This window comes from Neolamprologus multifasciatus, chromosome 23 (genome assembly GCF_963576455.1).
Source record: "Neolamprologus multifasciatus chromosome 23, fNeoMul1.2, whole genome shotgun sequence".
NCBI classification, from domain to species: domain Eukaryota; kingdom Metazoa; phylum Chordata; class Actinopteri; order Cichliformes; family Cichlidae; genus Neolamprologus; species Neolamprologus multifasciatus.
In genome coordinates this window covers 15,252,429-15,267,208 of record NC_140460.1, presented here as the reverse complement: position 1 = coordinate 15,267,208, position 14,780 = coordinate 15,252,429, and the positions used below count along the sequence as shown (strand labels likewise).

Sequence of the window (14,780 nt, the reverse complement as noted above, 5' to 3'; positions counted from 1 at the left end):
TGTCTCAGTTTACACAATATGTTTTCTGTGTTATATTGCGAACAAAATATGGGTTTACGAGATTTGCAGATCATTGCATTCTGCTTTCATTTATACAGCGTCCCAACTTTTTTTGGAATCGGGGTTGTAAATATCTGTCTGATGAATACATCTCACCTTATTTCCACATGAACATTTCTGTTTGCACACAGTGGAGGTATAAATATGCAGTGCCACTCAGCTCTGTGCTATATTTAACAGAGCATCCATTGCTATTTCTGGTAGTTTCTTTTTTAATCTGAGACAGTAACAGACACACAGAGGGGCATCTGGAGGTTTTCTGCTTTTAACTTCAAATCCGTTATTATCTATTTTTAAAAAGCAGTGAAGTCTGACAGTTTGACACTTAGTTTATTTATAAAATCAAATGGTGTAGACCTGGCTCAGTGAATTTCAAAATGCAGTGTGTAGGAAGAGATACAAAATAGTACAATAGTCAACCATCACTGACATTTCTATACAGGAAGATAACATTCTCTACATTTGAGCATTAATCTTTGAGGGGGAAAAAAGCTCCTTTCAGCAACACTACCTGATAAAGGGAGTGGGAGGGTTACGCCTCCCAAAGGACTGTGCCCAAAGTGGAGTGGAGCGACCCGTTGAAACACACAAGTATAGCAGGCGACGCCACATCCCCAGTCTCGCAGGACATCGTTACACTGCGACAGCTCGAAAGTTAAAAAGGCACCACACAATACAAGTCACAAAGGAGATTCTGCCACACATTTGTAATGCTGAAACCGACAAACTTTAAGGCGGATGTCGTGTGCAAAAAACATCTTGAATATGTGTCACGCGTACTGTTCGGTGTCCTCTCTGGTGAAGTGTGCTTTGATTTCTTCCTTTACGGCTGACTTCTTTAAAAAATATCTGAAACATGTGAAAGGTTTAAAGAATGATTGCATTATCACTATGTTGCTTGGTGTCACAGGCACATTCCAGGCTTCCAGGGAGTGAGTGGGGAGAGCAGAGGTGCTGGAGGAGGCCTCGCTGTGGATTTAGTTCCTGTAGCTTTTACGTCCCTCGCCCTCCTTGAGGAAGGTCCATATGAGGGTGTTTACGATATCGGGCTGGTCCTGCTGCAGCCAGTGACTGGCCCCGGAAATGATGTTAAGACGGAAATGATTCCTGATGTAGAGGCGGCAAGCCTCGGCCATTTCCTGTTCCAAGAAGGCATCCCGCTCTCCCCACAGCAGCAGCACCGGAGACCTGACGTGGTTATGGCTCAGAGGGAGGGAGCTACGGAAAGAAAGGAGCGACATGAAAAGCCTTCAGTTGATCACATTCGCCCCATATTCTCTTTACAGGCTTCCTGTTAACTCCAGAATTTAATTTAAAATCCTTCTCCTTACATACAAAGTTTAGAACAATCGGGCCTCATCGTATCTCACACGACCTCAGAGTACCTTATTATCCTGACAGAGTACTTCTCTCTCAGACTGCACAAAAACTTCACAAAACTATATTATCCCAGCAACATTAAACTATATTTAATGTAGCTAGGATTGGCTCCGGGCTCCTCACAACCATGTTAAGGATAAGTGGAAGAGAATGGATGGATGGAGGGATTCATGTCTTATTTTTTTGTGCCAAACTAACCACACCCGTGAGCGTTATTTAGGGATTGCGCTCCAGACTACTTTGCCCTGTTTAGTAACTCTAACCCACAGTGCAGATTCCTATTTTTGTCATTTTCCAGCTTTTCTCACTCAGCTGAGCATGAAAAGTTTTATACCAGATTTCCGATGGACCCGCAGCACCTGGGTCTTAATTTAACATCCTGTTCTGTAGTATCACAGTTGTTAAACATCACATGCAGTACGGCACGCTTCTGCCGAGACGTCCTCCAGCCTCCATCCTGTCTCAGACCAGAAAGCAGATATACATTTAAAAGGATGGCTGAATGTTGACTGTGCATTCACCTATTTTTGTCCCCTCTACATTTAGGTACGCTATCCACTAACAGACAGACTAAGTGGGCACGGGTCACTGAGATTTCTTTTACGTAAGCATACAAAAGCTACTCTGAGATAACTCATTGCTTGAGAAGGGAGCAGATGGCACGCTCAGCCATGCATGTTTAGGTCACATGTCAAAATTGCATGCACTGAGATTTTCTTTGATCTCGTTTATGCGGACCATTGTTTGCCAGTAAACATGTAGGAAAGATGTGAATGTGAATATGAGACAGTATTGTAGCACTGACAGAAGTAGAGGCTCAGTTTTCTGTTCCCCCAGAGTTCTGACAGTAGATGGTGCTACTAAATGCAAACTACACAACAAAAACCTTGTTTATCTTTGGAGCGTAGAACATAAAGTTTATTAAACTGACAAAACTGAAAATTACTTTTCAAGCATAAACAAAAACTCAACGAGTAAAAAACATTTAAAACAGCTATTTTCTGCTATTTTGTGTCTTACTGCTAATTTAGTGGGGCGATCGTGGCTCAAGAGTTGGGAGTTCACCTTGTAATCGGAAGGTTGCCGGTTTGAGCCCCGGCTTGGACAGTCTCGGTCGTTGTGTCCTTGGGCAAGACACTTTACCCGTTGCCTACTGGTGGTGGTCAGAGGGCCCGGTGGCGCCAGTGTCCGGCAGCCTCGCCTCTGTCAGTGCGCCCCAGGGTGGCTGTGGCTACAATGTAGCTTGCCATCACCAGTGTATGAATGGGTGGATGACTGGATATGTAAAGCGCTTTGGGGTCCGTAGGGATTAGTAAAGCGCTATATAAATACAGGCCATTTACCATTTATTTTGCAGCTGATATGACCGTGGCAGTCACAGCTGAGACTGTGGTGCCAAAACACTGGGCCTGTCCTTGCAGCTCATCGTGTATGTTACGGTTCTGGGTCAGTGCTGACCCAGCATTTTGAGTTTCTTATATTTTGGTTTATTTTTGCATTATGGATTGTTTTCTGATGTTCTGGTGCTTTGTTTATTATTATTATTATTATCATTATAGATGTGTTCCTGTTGTTCTTGGTGAGGGATCAGTTCTTAGGTTTTGGGTTCTCATGTGTATTGCAGTTTCTGTTCAGTGTCTAGTCTGTCTCTCAGTGTCGGGTCTGCATCTTTGTTTAGTGGTTTCTTGTTTCCTGTTTTATTGTGAAAGTCTTTGTCTTATGTTAGTGTGTGCAGCTTAGCTCTCCCTGTCTCGTTAGCCCTGATCTCTCCCAGCTGTGTCTCCCTCCTGTTACCCATTCCCTGATTACCACCCTGTGTATATTAGCCGTGTGTTGTCCTCAACCCAGTGTCGCGTTGTACCATCAGATTATGCCTGTGTGTTTCTGTTTTCCATATTCAGTGTTCACTTCATGTTTTGTTTTCGTACCAGCAATAAAGCTGAGGTTTTTGAGTTTCAAGTTAGTGTCTGAGTCCTGCGTTTGGATCCTCCTCTCTGCCTCCCCGCACACAGCCCTGACAGTGGAGCTCTTTCTCTGAATGTTTAGAAGTGAACTGTGCATACTGCTGATCTTCAGTATTCCTATTTTAATGTAAGAGAGCGAACTTTTATTTGGTGTGTTTTTAACAGCTTTTTAGCTTTAATATTATTCTTTGATATCTTATAAACCATACAGATTTTGCTTAACACATATGACATATCACTGTCATATAGAGATTTTAAAAATCCTTTCACATAATCCATCCTTGGCTGAGTGAATTCCCCACCTGAAGACATTCCTGTAATAGTTGAGGGCTCCCGTTAGAGCTCCCGGTTGTGAGAGTGCGTACAGGTAGGCTTCCAGATCCTCTGCGGTGAGCCATCGGCCTTTCCTGCCGATCCCTGTGCTGCGGCTGGTGAACAAAGCCTTCAGAGCCTGCAGCAGAGACACAGCAGCAAACACTGAGTGAGGTTTGCATGGGCGGTACGTTCTGATCTAGACAGCATTCACTGAAGGACGTCCACGTCGCTGTAAAGCGAGTCAGAAAAGGTACTTCTGTGGTGAAATCAGCTCTGATGACCTTCAGTCACAGCTCTGACTCTCTGCTGGCTCGACGACACTGCACGCTGTGCACCAGCACGAGCATATGGCAGTATTCTTTCATTTAATTAGCAAAACTCTGACAAACTGATTATACTAGGTGATATAACACCAGTGTCTTAGAAATGCTTAAATAATTATAAAGCAAGGAATTTAAATAGAAACTAGGTTTTAGTTTTACAGTAACATTAAACTCACAATAAGCGGAGATTTGAGTTTGAGGTGGTTTGGATGAGTGTTTCTCATATTTTGGCTAACCTTTCACCTTTTCTCTATTTCCTGCATGTGTGGTGTGCAAATCAATGATGGTATACTGTAGAAATTCTCAGTCTGTGGTGAAAACTGCAGGGACATCTGGGCAGTTACAAAAAGGAAAGACTTGGTTTGAGGCGTTTATCATTGTTTTAAACTAAGAGCAATACACACACAGACACAGCAAGCTGTCCTCGTTTCAACACATCAGCATTTTCTCTGTGTCTTTGCTTTCACAACAACTGATTAACTGCGTATGAGGTGTTTAGTAGTCTGTAAATTGTAGCTACAAAAAATAACACGAGGCACTGCTCTATGCGCTATGTGTTAATTAGCTGTTGATGAACCGAGTCAGGTTAGTCTTTATTTTCAGTCCACATGCTAAGTAAGGTAAGCTAAGCTCCCAGCTGTTGCTTAATATTTAATGAACAGACATGAGAACAGTAGCAACCTCACATCAAACTCTGGGAATAATCAAGCACCGGAAATACCGAGAGAACAACTAGAATCTGATCACTGAAAGATAAAATACAAACTGTACTTAATACAAGATAATATTAAGTACAATTACTTTTAAACATTGGGAAGAAGAAGGTAATAAAATTGAGAAAAGAAGAAATCAAATGATTAATTACTAACCATATTTAAAAAAATCCGAATATTATTTTGTAATAATCTGTAATCCACACATTTCCTGCAGTTTGACCTGATGTAAACACCAAAAATAGACACTGCTCGTAATGTGCGGGGTACACTATTGCACATGCACGTCCACACACGACCTTGACATTGAAAGTCCACACACAACAGACCACCTTGAAATCATTGATGGAGAGCATGAGCTCCGGGAAGCGGGGCAGCTGGAAGAAAAAGTAATGACTGGATTTCAGCAGCTGGCTCGGGTGACGCAGGGCATAATCTGGAGGAGAGGTAAGGAGAAGAAAGGGGACATTTAGTTTCTCGACATAATTAAAGAGCAGGTTTCTTGTGGACATGATAACTCAGTGCCTCTCTGTCTGCACTATTTAAACCAGCTGTTCCAGCTTCATATTAGCCTCCTCTAATTAGTGTCTCATCAACTTGCTCTTAATGCAGAGGAGGATTTGCCAGATGGATGCAAACATGCAACTGAAGTAATAACACTTCCTAATTATCATTAATAATTACAGTAATAACCCAACAGTCAAACCAGAGCTTCTCTAATTAGCGTGGAGAATACTGATTTTCCAGCACACCGTCCTGAAATCATACCTGTGAACACAGACGGATGCGGACAGTTGAGAACAATGAGTTTTGTCACCATCTCGGGGTAGTGAATCGCAAACAGCCACGCTATGGTCCCACCCCAGTCATGGCCAACGAGGCAACATCTGTTGTAACCTTGGAAGAAATAAAACACGAATGAAGGAAGCTGGAAGTCCATTCTAACGTTAAAACTAAGCAACAACGTCTGTGGCTCAAAAGTGAAGCCAACATAGTGAGCAGCAGCAGCTTTGGTTGAAGCTGTATACCAACTGCTTTCTTACATATTTCAGGATGTCAGTGGGGTACTTTGAACTCTTGTTGGATTGAACTGGATGTGTCTGCAGCATTATTTTACTATGTTTAAGTCGTAATATATTTAGTACCAGAGTGCGTTTTGAGCTACAGAACACTTATGGGCAAATGCAGTGGTCATTTTGTCAGATGTCTTCATTCAAACCTGAAAAATTAAAAAAAATATATAATCCAAAAATTCACGCAGCAAAATTACATCAGTGTAATTTCATAGCTGTCTGCTATGCTTGTGCTATAGCTGCATAATGGTAAATACGATTCAAGCAACTGGCCCTTTGGTTCGTAAATTGTCCCCTACGGTTAAAAAAAGAGGATAAAAAGCCCCAAATTGACACAGTGGGTGATGCCACAGGGTCTGACTTTCTCAGAGGACATTTACACTCATCAGAGGATGGATTTCATGACATTCAGCCAAATGCTGACCAAAGTCAAGGCTTCAGTCTGATCACATTCGTGTTGCAGTTGCTACAAACTAATCCCCTCACCTGAGGTCGCACCATTTACACCTACTAATATGAATCATGCCAGCAGGCCCCACTGATGTTGCTGATGCTACAGAGGAAGAGTCTATAATCTTAGACTGGGAACTACATCTGGAAAATAACAGAGCACCACGGCTCTTTCGGCTGTCCGCCTTTTGGGCTGTTAGCAGTTTACGCTGAAATCTGCTACCGACATGGTAACTAGCATAACATGTGTTCTGTGAATGCAGGCAGCTGTGTGGATCTCATTGGCTCTAAGAGTTGATCACAGATTAGAGAAGAGCAGTTATCAAACAATCAGTGCTTTCCTTCTTCCACTGAAATGACCATTAAGTGATTTGCACAGCAATGTGCATGACTGAGTGCTTAGCTCCCAAAAACCTGTTAGGTAATTGACCGGGACAGCCAGAACAATGTAACGAGCTGCAAAACATCGTCCATAAGCCTTTTTAGAAAGCACTTTTCAACACATGAATGCAAATGTTTCATAAGGAAAGTATTCAAAAATGTTGCTTGAAAATATTATAAACCATTATGTTGCCTCTGGGATGGACAAACTAAAAACGTTAGAACACTTGTGGCTTTTTAAAAAGCTACAACATAAAAAAAAAATCAATGGTTCAATTTAATTTGTGCAGTGCACAGAGCGTTACAGACTGATTGCAGTTCCTTCCAGCATTTCAAAGATGCACAACCTCTCAGCTTAATGTTTTGATGTTACAGGCCGCAGCTTGACTGTTGTGGTTGAGTTTCACCTCTCATTGATTCAATTTATAGCTGCAACAGGCAGCTGCAGAAAGCTTTGTTTAATCCTTCCATTTTCCTGACTGCTTTTCCAATCCTTGATTATAGAGTCACTACCTGAAGGATAAAAGAAAATTTGAAACATAACACTAAACTGAAGAGCCAGATATTTCCTATGAATGACTTTAAAGTAGTGAAAATGTAAATGTAACACATGATGTGATCACAAAGTTCACCAACTCCAGGTGTTAAAAAAGGAAAGTGATCTGAAAATGAAAGTAGGGCTGGTAAAGTTGTATCACTGCTGAGGAAATAGCCAAGGCATGTTTTTCTTTTTTAATTTTTATGGTTTGGGTTGCAAAATTTTTTGATCACACCTCATTTGTTTACCTCAGAAAAGTTTAAAAGGCAGAATTACGTCAGTGTTTAACAATGTTTACGCCTTCTTCTGTCACATTTAACTGATTCATCTTTGATTATTAGGTACTTGCTGAGTCCTGAGAATTTCAACAGTGCTACAAGGAAACTTAAATGGACAAGAACAAGAGCGTCAGATAACCAGAAAGGTTGTAGGCAGCAGTTTAGAGAGATTATTTGAAGCCCTATATTTTAAGTTCAAACTGCATTTGAAATGAAAATGCTGCAAACAGTTCCTCTGCCTTTCGTGTGTCTTCCATTTGTGTTTGGCTACCATGGAGGAGTGCGACCGACTGAGCGCTCAGGTTTCATGCCCACGTTTTGGTTCATTTTAGCCGTGTGTCTGCGTTTCCAGATCTACAGAACTCCTACAGTAAAAATGTTGCTGTAATAAAACAGGAATTTTCTTTAATACTGAAAAGAGTGAAGAAAGCACCTCAAAGACTATGCAGGGAAATCAAGACATGACCTTTTCGGCTTCCTTGTAATTGACACTGAAACAGCCGCGTTAACACATTTAGATGTGAGGTGACAGGTGTGAAGGAGAATGAAAGAGCTCATGTCCACTGAACACAATCTTCGGCGACATTTCAGGGCTGAGACAGATTACCTGATTGAGTGTGTAAGCCGTGATGAAATGACAAGAAAAACACTGAGATACGTTGGCCAGTTAAAGACCAAAAACTGTCATTCTGGCCAGATAATCATTAGCTGGTATGTGCACACCACCTCAGGCTAGCTCCCTGCCAGTGTTAGCACGCAGTCAGCAGGCTTTGGGCTCTGTATCTGCAGTGTCCCATGTTCACTTAGAATGAGTCACAGGAAGTTTGTCATGCCGTGCTGCAGGCCTGAAGGCTGTCCACTGCGTAACATTGATAAACAAGTTTATTTTTGACCCAAGTAGCTGTCAAAACACTCTCCGCTCCTCGGACTGATTCCGAGATTACAGGCACGCAGTTCTCCCGTGTTTCCTCACCTAAGTACTCCACAATATCTTTGACATCCGTGACCAGGTATTCGAAGCGGTAACTCTCAGTGGAGAGCGGCAGGTCCGACTCCCCGTAGCCCCGCATGTCGATGGCCACCACACGAAATTCACTCTTGAACTCACGCAGCTGGTAACGCCAGGAAAACCTGAGGCACACACACATTTGACAAATATTAATTTAAGTTTATTGGCATTTATATTACATATAATACATAAGCAGGTAAAAACAAAATCACAGTTATGTAACAAATTATCAAAAGCTTTCAAAACTGATCTAAAATTAGACTTCAAACCTTCAAAGAAACCTTTTAACGGGGACAGTGTTTAATGTCTTGAAAAGCGTGAAGATAATGTGTCATTTACACAGCTAAGGAACAAGAAAGTAATTTGTGCCCAAAACACTTTATGAACCCCTTCTACAGTCTTACTTTTGCTCAAACATTCATTCAGTTTCTACTACGGTGGATTTAAAGCCCATTCTCCTCTTTAAGGGGTTCTTCCATTTCACCTAATGTAGTTAGACATCAACATAGCACTTCAAAACAAGGCAGTTGAGGTGCTTCGGGCACCTGACTAGCATGCCTCCTTAATTCCTAGAGATGTTTTAGGCATGTCCCACTAGGAGAAAACCCCAGGGCAGCTGGCTTAAGACAGTGTCCCCCTGAAAGAGGTGGCCAAGAAGAGCGAGATCTGAGTATCTCTGATTAAACTGCTGTCTGACAGAGACCTGAATAACTAGCAATAAAGGTATGGACATATGGATGATTTGCATAATAAATTATTTTCCCTCTTCAGGGTAAATATGTGTGTTTCTCACAATGCTAGCAACTTCCTTTGTTTTCTGAACTCGCATCTCTTCTCAGGATTAGCATGAGAAACACAACAAAGTAAACACTCCATGTTTTCTATGGCGACGTATGGCATTTATCCATCATGCCTCTTGATAAATGACTTTTGCTTAGGACACACCTGTGCTTCCTCACTCCTAACTCCTCCACAAGCTTTCGTTCTCCTTCAGGAGCAATTAAGGAACTGATAGCTGAAGGAATATAATTTCCAGGCCACAGAAGGTGAGAAGATGCAAGGAAGGATAAGTTAACAAAATGGAAAGCCTCTTGTTTGTCTTTTTATCTCCAGTCCCAGAGTCTATGACACAGACTCTTTGTGTTAAACATCTGGAGTCTCTAAGTCCAAACAGCACATTACGCAAGTGTGTTCACAGGCCTTTCCCCGTGATTACGATTCTTACAAACCAACTTCGCAAACTCTCTTTTAGAAACTAGCACTCAGCTTTCTTTCCAGCTAAGTGAAGGTCACCTCTGGATAATAGAAGCTGTTTTAGATTCTAATCCGCCCACTGATGTGGACTGGGATGACTTCCTAATTGAAGATCTTGTCAGCCCCCCTCCTCCTTGTCCTCTTCCTCCTCAGCTGAGTAACGGGGGAAAAGCAAAATGCAGAGCCCTGCCTGTGATTCTGATGAGTCAGGATAAGATCCCGGCTCTGAACCCTTAGATCTTTGAATATAGAAGAGGGCTGAAGCAAATTAAGCCCCTTGCAGCCCTCCATCCGCCTCCTGAACACAAAGTCTCATCTTTCTTATTTCTGAAAGGGAATTAGCACATTTTGAAAAGCACTCTTTCCAAGCACCTCAGTACAGTTTCATCGTTCCTCTGAAGGATATGTCAAGTGAAGCAGAAAGAGCTCCCCTCTACCGTTAATTAATCCCTGTCCTGTCCGCAGCTTAGATAGCATGCTAGAGATATGGACGGGCTTACAGTTCTTGACAAGCTCTTTGGCTCTGATCCAGACGCAACACTCAACATCATTTTTCATTTCATATCAGGAGGAAGAGAGCTTGAATGCTTTGGACCCCTTTCCCCGATGGCAAATCATGTCTGTGAATGAGGACTCCTCTCTGCTGGCTTGGATTTGTTTTTGCAGGCCCACAGCCAGATCGCAGAGATTTAACACTGCTGCTGAGCAAGGGAGGAATCCTCATAGTGGAAATTTTAGAGAGATGACCAATGCAGCAAATACCAAATACAACTGCACAACACAACATCTTACAGTGTGGTTTAGAGAAGCTTTTACTGTTACTCTGACCCTGATTTGCCTCTGACCTACCAGAACTCAGGGAAGCCGTGCAGAAACAACATGAGGGGCTTTCCTCTCTCACCAGCAGCAACATAGTGGAACCTGAGGCCAGACTCCTGCACAGAAACAAGACACACAAAGACACATTTGCACATGAACACTTCAGCCGTCACTTTTATCCAAAGCCATTTAGTGAACACAACGGAACAAGCCAGTGCTCCTAAGTGACTGTTACTGAGGGGAGCTGCAGGGGAAATTACTACGGGGAAACAAGACAGGAATAGCTCGTTTTCTTTTGAGCCATTAAATAAGAATCAGTGTATCACAAGCTTGTAATATCATGTTTACTGGACCTGAAACACTCTTGTGAATCTGTTTCTGCAGAATACTAAGTGCTCTAACAAACTTTAAGACTCCTTCAGGAAATGTTTGTAGACATTTAAATGTACATGTGTAAGTTTAACACAAAAGAAAATTATGACAACACCTGCCCACATTTCTTACATCCACATTTAATCTTCCTAAAGAATCTAAAGTGCTTTAATATGCAAATGTTTCATTTTGAAATTTTAAAGACAAGACAATCAGTGGCCCCAATATGTCAAACTAAAGGCTCATGAAAGATAAATAAAATTATGCAGAAGACACCTACAATATTTCCATCTGATGGCAGAAAGAGTGAGTTCCTGATGGAAAAAGTGAGAGTAGAGAAGAAGAACAAGTTAATGTAAACGCTTGTGTTTAAATAGTTGGAAGTTCATTAGATTTAATAGGGTTTGATTTTTTAATATTTTTAAGAAACATATCAAAGTTGTGCCTCAGAAATGTGGGGATTTTGTTCTTTGCTTTTCTTTCTCATATATCATTGTTTGGGGTTTTGAGAAAGAACAACAAATACTTATAGTGCGCATTGTAGGCTTGAGATTATTGAAGCATCTCTACACAAGGCAGTCAGGTGAATCAAAAACAGGAAAATACGGCTTAGACCTTTGCAATAAACTGATGACCTGCTCTGGGCATAACCTTCCTCTCACCCTACAGCAGCTGGAATAGATTTCAGCATTAAACAGAAGCAAAGAGGAAAGCTGCGCATTAGCGGATGACACAAAAAGTCCCCTACTTTACTGTAAAGTCCTTAACCCACCTGAAGCTTCAGGTTCCTGCACTACACTTGTGTAAGCTACATGCAGGTTGTGGTATCACCAAACTCCTGCTTGTACAGACGTGTTGCTAAGATGGATTTAAGCTGGGCATATTCAAGAGTCAAAGTCAGCTGATAAAGTTGAATTGATTGTTCTTGATAAAGTTCAATAGCTCAAGTGAGATAATAAGAAGCCAAAAGTGTTTCTGTTTTTAGGCAGTGGGGGAGGGCAGATTTAGTTCCTATTTAGCAAAACGAAGCATTGTAACAAGAAACTTCAGGGTCACTTTATTGTGCTTGCTCTGCTTAGTTTAGAGGCTTTGCGGCTACACTTAGGATCAAATTGCAGGTGATGCGAAATACCATCCGCAGTAATCATTATATTAAGAAAACAGAGTATCAGACAGGTACTTGTATATTGAATGATTTTGTTCTAATACATATAGTTTTATAATTCTATTGATGAATTTTATGTCACATGTTGAAATGAAATGGGTGTTATCGCACTTCAAAATACTAGAGTCAATTATAAAACAAATCAAATACAAAGAAAGCAATACTATTGGGCTATTTAAAGAGAAAGACAATCCCCCCAATCCCCACCTTGAGGTGTTATTAGGTGTCAGATAGAAAAGCTTCCCTGTTTTTTTTTAGTGGGGATTAGGTGCTTTGGAGGATCTGAGGCTCTTTCTCTGAATATATCAGAAAACCACAGTCTCTGCAGATTTAACAAATATTAGGATAGATTTCTGAGTGGTGTGCTTTTTGGATGGTCAGCAGGATTTGTGCTGATCTTTCCAATGTGTTTGAGTATGTGTACAAGTTTTCTTTGTGTGAGCAGGATAGTTATAAATATTATTTTTTCTGTTGACATTGTCAGTGAGCTGGACAGACAGAGCAGAATTGCAGGTTTTCCCTTCTTCATTTTGAATTTTACTTACTATTTTTAGCCTCTCATTGTGACATGGTGGGACAGTGGTTAGCACTGTCACATCACAGTAAATCCTCCAGACAGCAGAGGGTTTCTGTGTAGAGTTTGCATATTTTCCCCATGCCTGTAAGTTCCCTCTGGGTACTCTAACTTCTTCCCACGGTCCAAAGTCATGAATTTTAGGTTAAGTGGTGATTCTAATTGGCTATTGGTGTGAACGTGAGTGTGAAAGGTTGTCTGTCTCTCTGTATCAGCCCTGTGGCGGACTAGTGACACGTCCCGGGTGTACCCTACCTCCTGCCCTATGACAGCTGGGATAGGCTCCGGCACAACCCTGAATTGGATAAGTGGAAACAATGGATGGAGTGGATGAATGGTATTGTGGATGGATATTTAGTTGTTCATCCCAATTCATTTTAATATTTGATCAAATTTTATTTGCAATTTTATGGTTCTGTAAAGTAATCTGCTTCCATGGACATATGCTTGCAGTACTTTTTTCTTTCTTGTATGGTTACACGTCAGCAGATTTATTCTGTTCACTTTAATTATTTTCCCTGCACCATGTTGTTTTCAACCAAACCCTTCATGCACTGTGCTCGCTGCAGATCAGATTCATTTGCTCATGGAAAACTTTGGTTTATGACTAAGAAGCGCATGCTTTAACAGGCACAGATGAGTGTTCTTGCGCTAAAACAGTGTACATGTATTCTAGTACTTGTTTAAGGTATTTGTCATTCTCTGCTACTTTTGTGGAAATTTTTCTTTTGACTGCAGTGCATCTATCTGGTAGAAGTCAAGCCTGAATTGAGATGCATTTAGAAAAACTGTAATTTATTTTTAAACTTATTGCTACTCTCCAACAGATCATGAAGTAGATCAGAATTCCTTCTTATATTAATGCATTACTAATGACAATCCCATAATATAAGAATGACAGGTACATGCTGCTGTACTTGTCATGCTTTAAGTACATCTTGTGTTGGTAGTCATTGCGAAGTCTAGGATGTGAATAATTCTTCCACCCCTCACACCGGGACATGCTTTGGTATTTTAATTACATAATCCTGAACACATACTGTAGGTTGGTAGTTAGAGGCTGGCAGCACGCTGCATGCAGAGACGTGAGGCGGAGGAGCTGTTCTTTCAGCACCACCTGAGCTCCGCGCCAGCAAGCCTTGACTCCACCAAAAACATTACAAATAAATAAATAAAAGCGCTTTGCAAAAACAAACAGACGCTTCGAGATTGTGCTAAAACATCGGGCCCCGTTTGGATTTTCACGACGCGACACGACGGAAAGGTGTTGAGGCGTTTTGTTTTGTTTTTTTACACGTGAACACCCTGGCGTCCGTACACACACACATACACACACAAAGGCTGTTACCCTTACAGACACCTTTCATGTCCAAGTGCGTGCGTGTCTCTTACCTTGATCCTAACATAACAGTGGGTTCCCAAGGACGTGTCATTCAGACAAGCCGGGGGAGTTTCACGAATCACCCATTGGAAGGTTGTTGTCGGCCTTAAAACGATGTTCCACCAAAGTTTCAGCAGGGCTACGATGGCGCAAAGAGCACAATAACCGTATATCAATGACCAATACCCCAAAACTCTGATTTTCAGCGCAAGACTGATTAAAAATATCAGCAAGTTGTGGAGCACTCTCGCCATCTTTACATTGCCGCAGGAAATCAGCCCGGATCACGTTACCTATTGATTGATTTCTGTTAACTGGTCGTTTCTGTTTAAACACCGCTCTGACAATGCCGTTGTTTCTTTACCAGCGCATACGCACGACTGTCTGAAGGGAGGATCCCAACAAGCGGCTGAATGGGACGGTGGCAAGAGCATCACGTCAGATTTCACGCGTGCGTGTGAAAGCCGTGGCTGCTTGGCAGGAGACCGTGTTGTTGACTATACAAGGCAAGTCCGAAATCGAGCAATAAGCGTCTCGATGCGGAGCTTTACGTTGATTTACATTGAACAGCTAAGAGGCGCTGTTAGGCAGCAAAACCTCCGGAGAAAAAAATCACTGCAAAGCACCACGGCTTCACGCTGTTATGGCAACAAAGCTGCGATAAAAAAAAAAAGAAAAAAAAAAAAAGGTCTGCGTGACTTCAGCTCATCATCAGTGAAATAATCACCGTT

General features: G+C 41.7%; 1 protein-coding gene across 1 annotated transcript; it reads right to left on the bottom strand.

Moving 5' to 3' along the window:
- Nucleotides 1–373: 373 nt before the first annotated feature.
- On the bottom strand, nucleotides 374–14,678 carry ephx4 (epoxide hydrolase 4). Its single transcript, XM_085150082.1, has 7 exons — nucleotides 14,061–14,678; nucleotides 10,588–10,673; nucleotides 8,449–8,606; nucleotides 5,524–5,652; nucleotides 5,088–5,191; nucleotides 3,707–3,855; nucleotides 374–1,278 (listed from the first exon to the last, which is right to left on the bottom strand). The coding sequence occupies exons 1-7, from the start codon at nucleotides 14,301–14,303 to the stop codon at nucleotides 1,038–1,040; spliced, it is 1,110 nt and encodes a 369-aa protein (XP_085006208.1). The 5' UTR covers nucleotides 14,304–14,678; the 3' UTR covers nucleotides 374–1,037.
- Nucleotides 14,679–14,780: the final 102 nt, after the last annotated feature.

Coding starts and splice junctions, on each gene's coding strand:
- ephx4 (XM_085150082.1), bottom strand. CDS start 14,303: ATGGCGAGAGTGCTCCACAACTTGCTGATATTTTTAATCAGTCTTGCG. Junction 10,674..14,060: donor ACTGTTATGTTAGGATCAAG/GTAAGAGACACG, acceptor GTTTCTGTGCAG/GAGTCTGGCCTCAGGTTCCA. Junction 5,653..8,448: donor AGATATTGTGGAGTACTTAG/GTGAGGAAACAC, acceptor ATTTCTTCCAAG/GTTACAACAGATGTTGCCTC.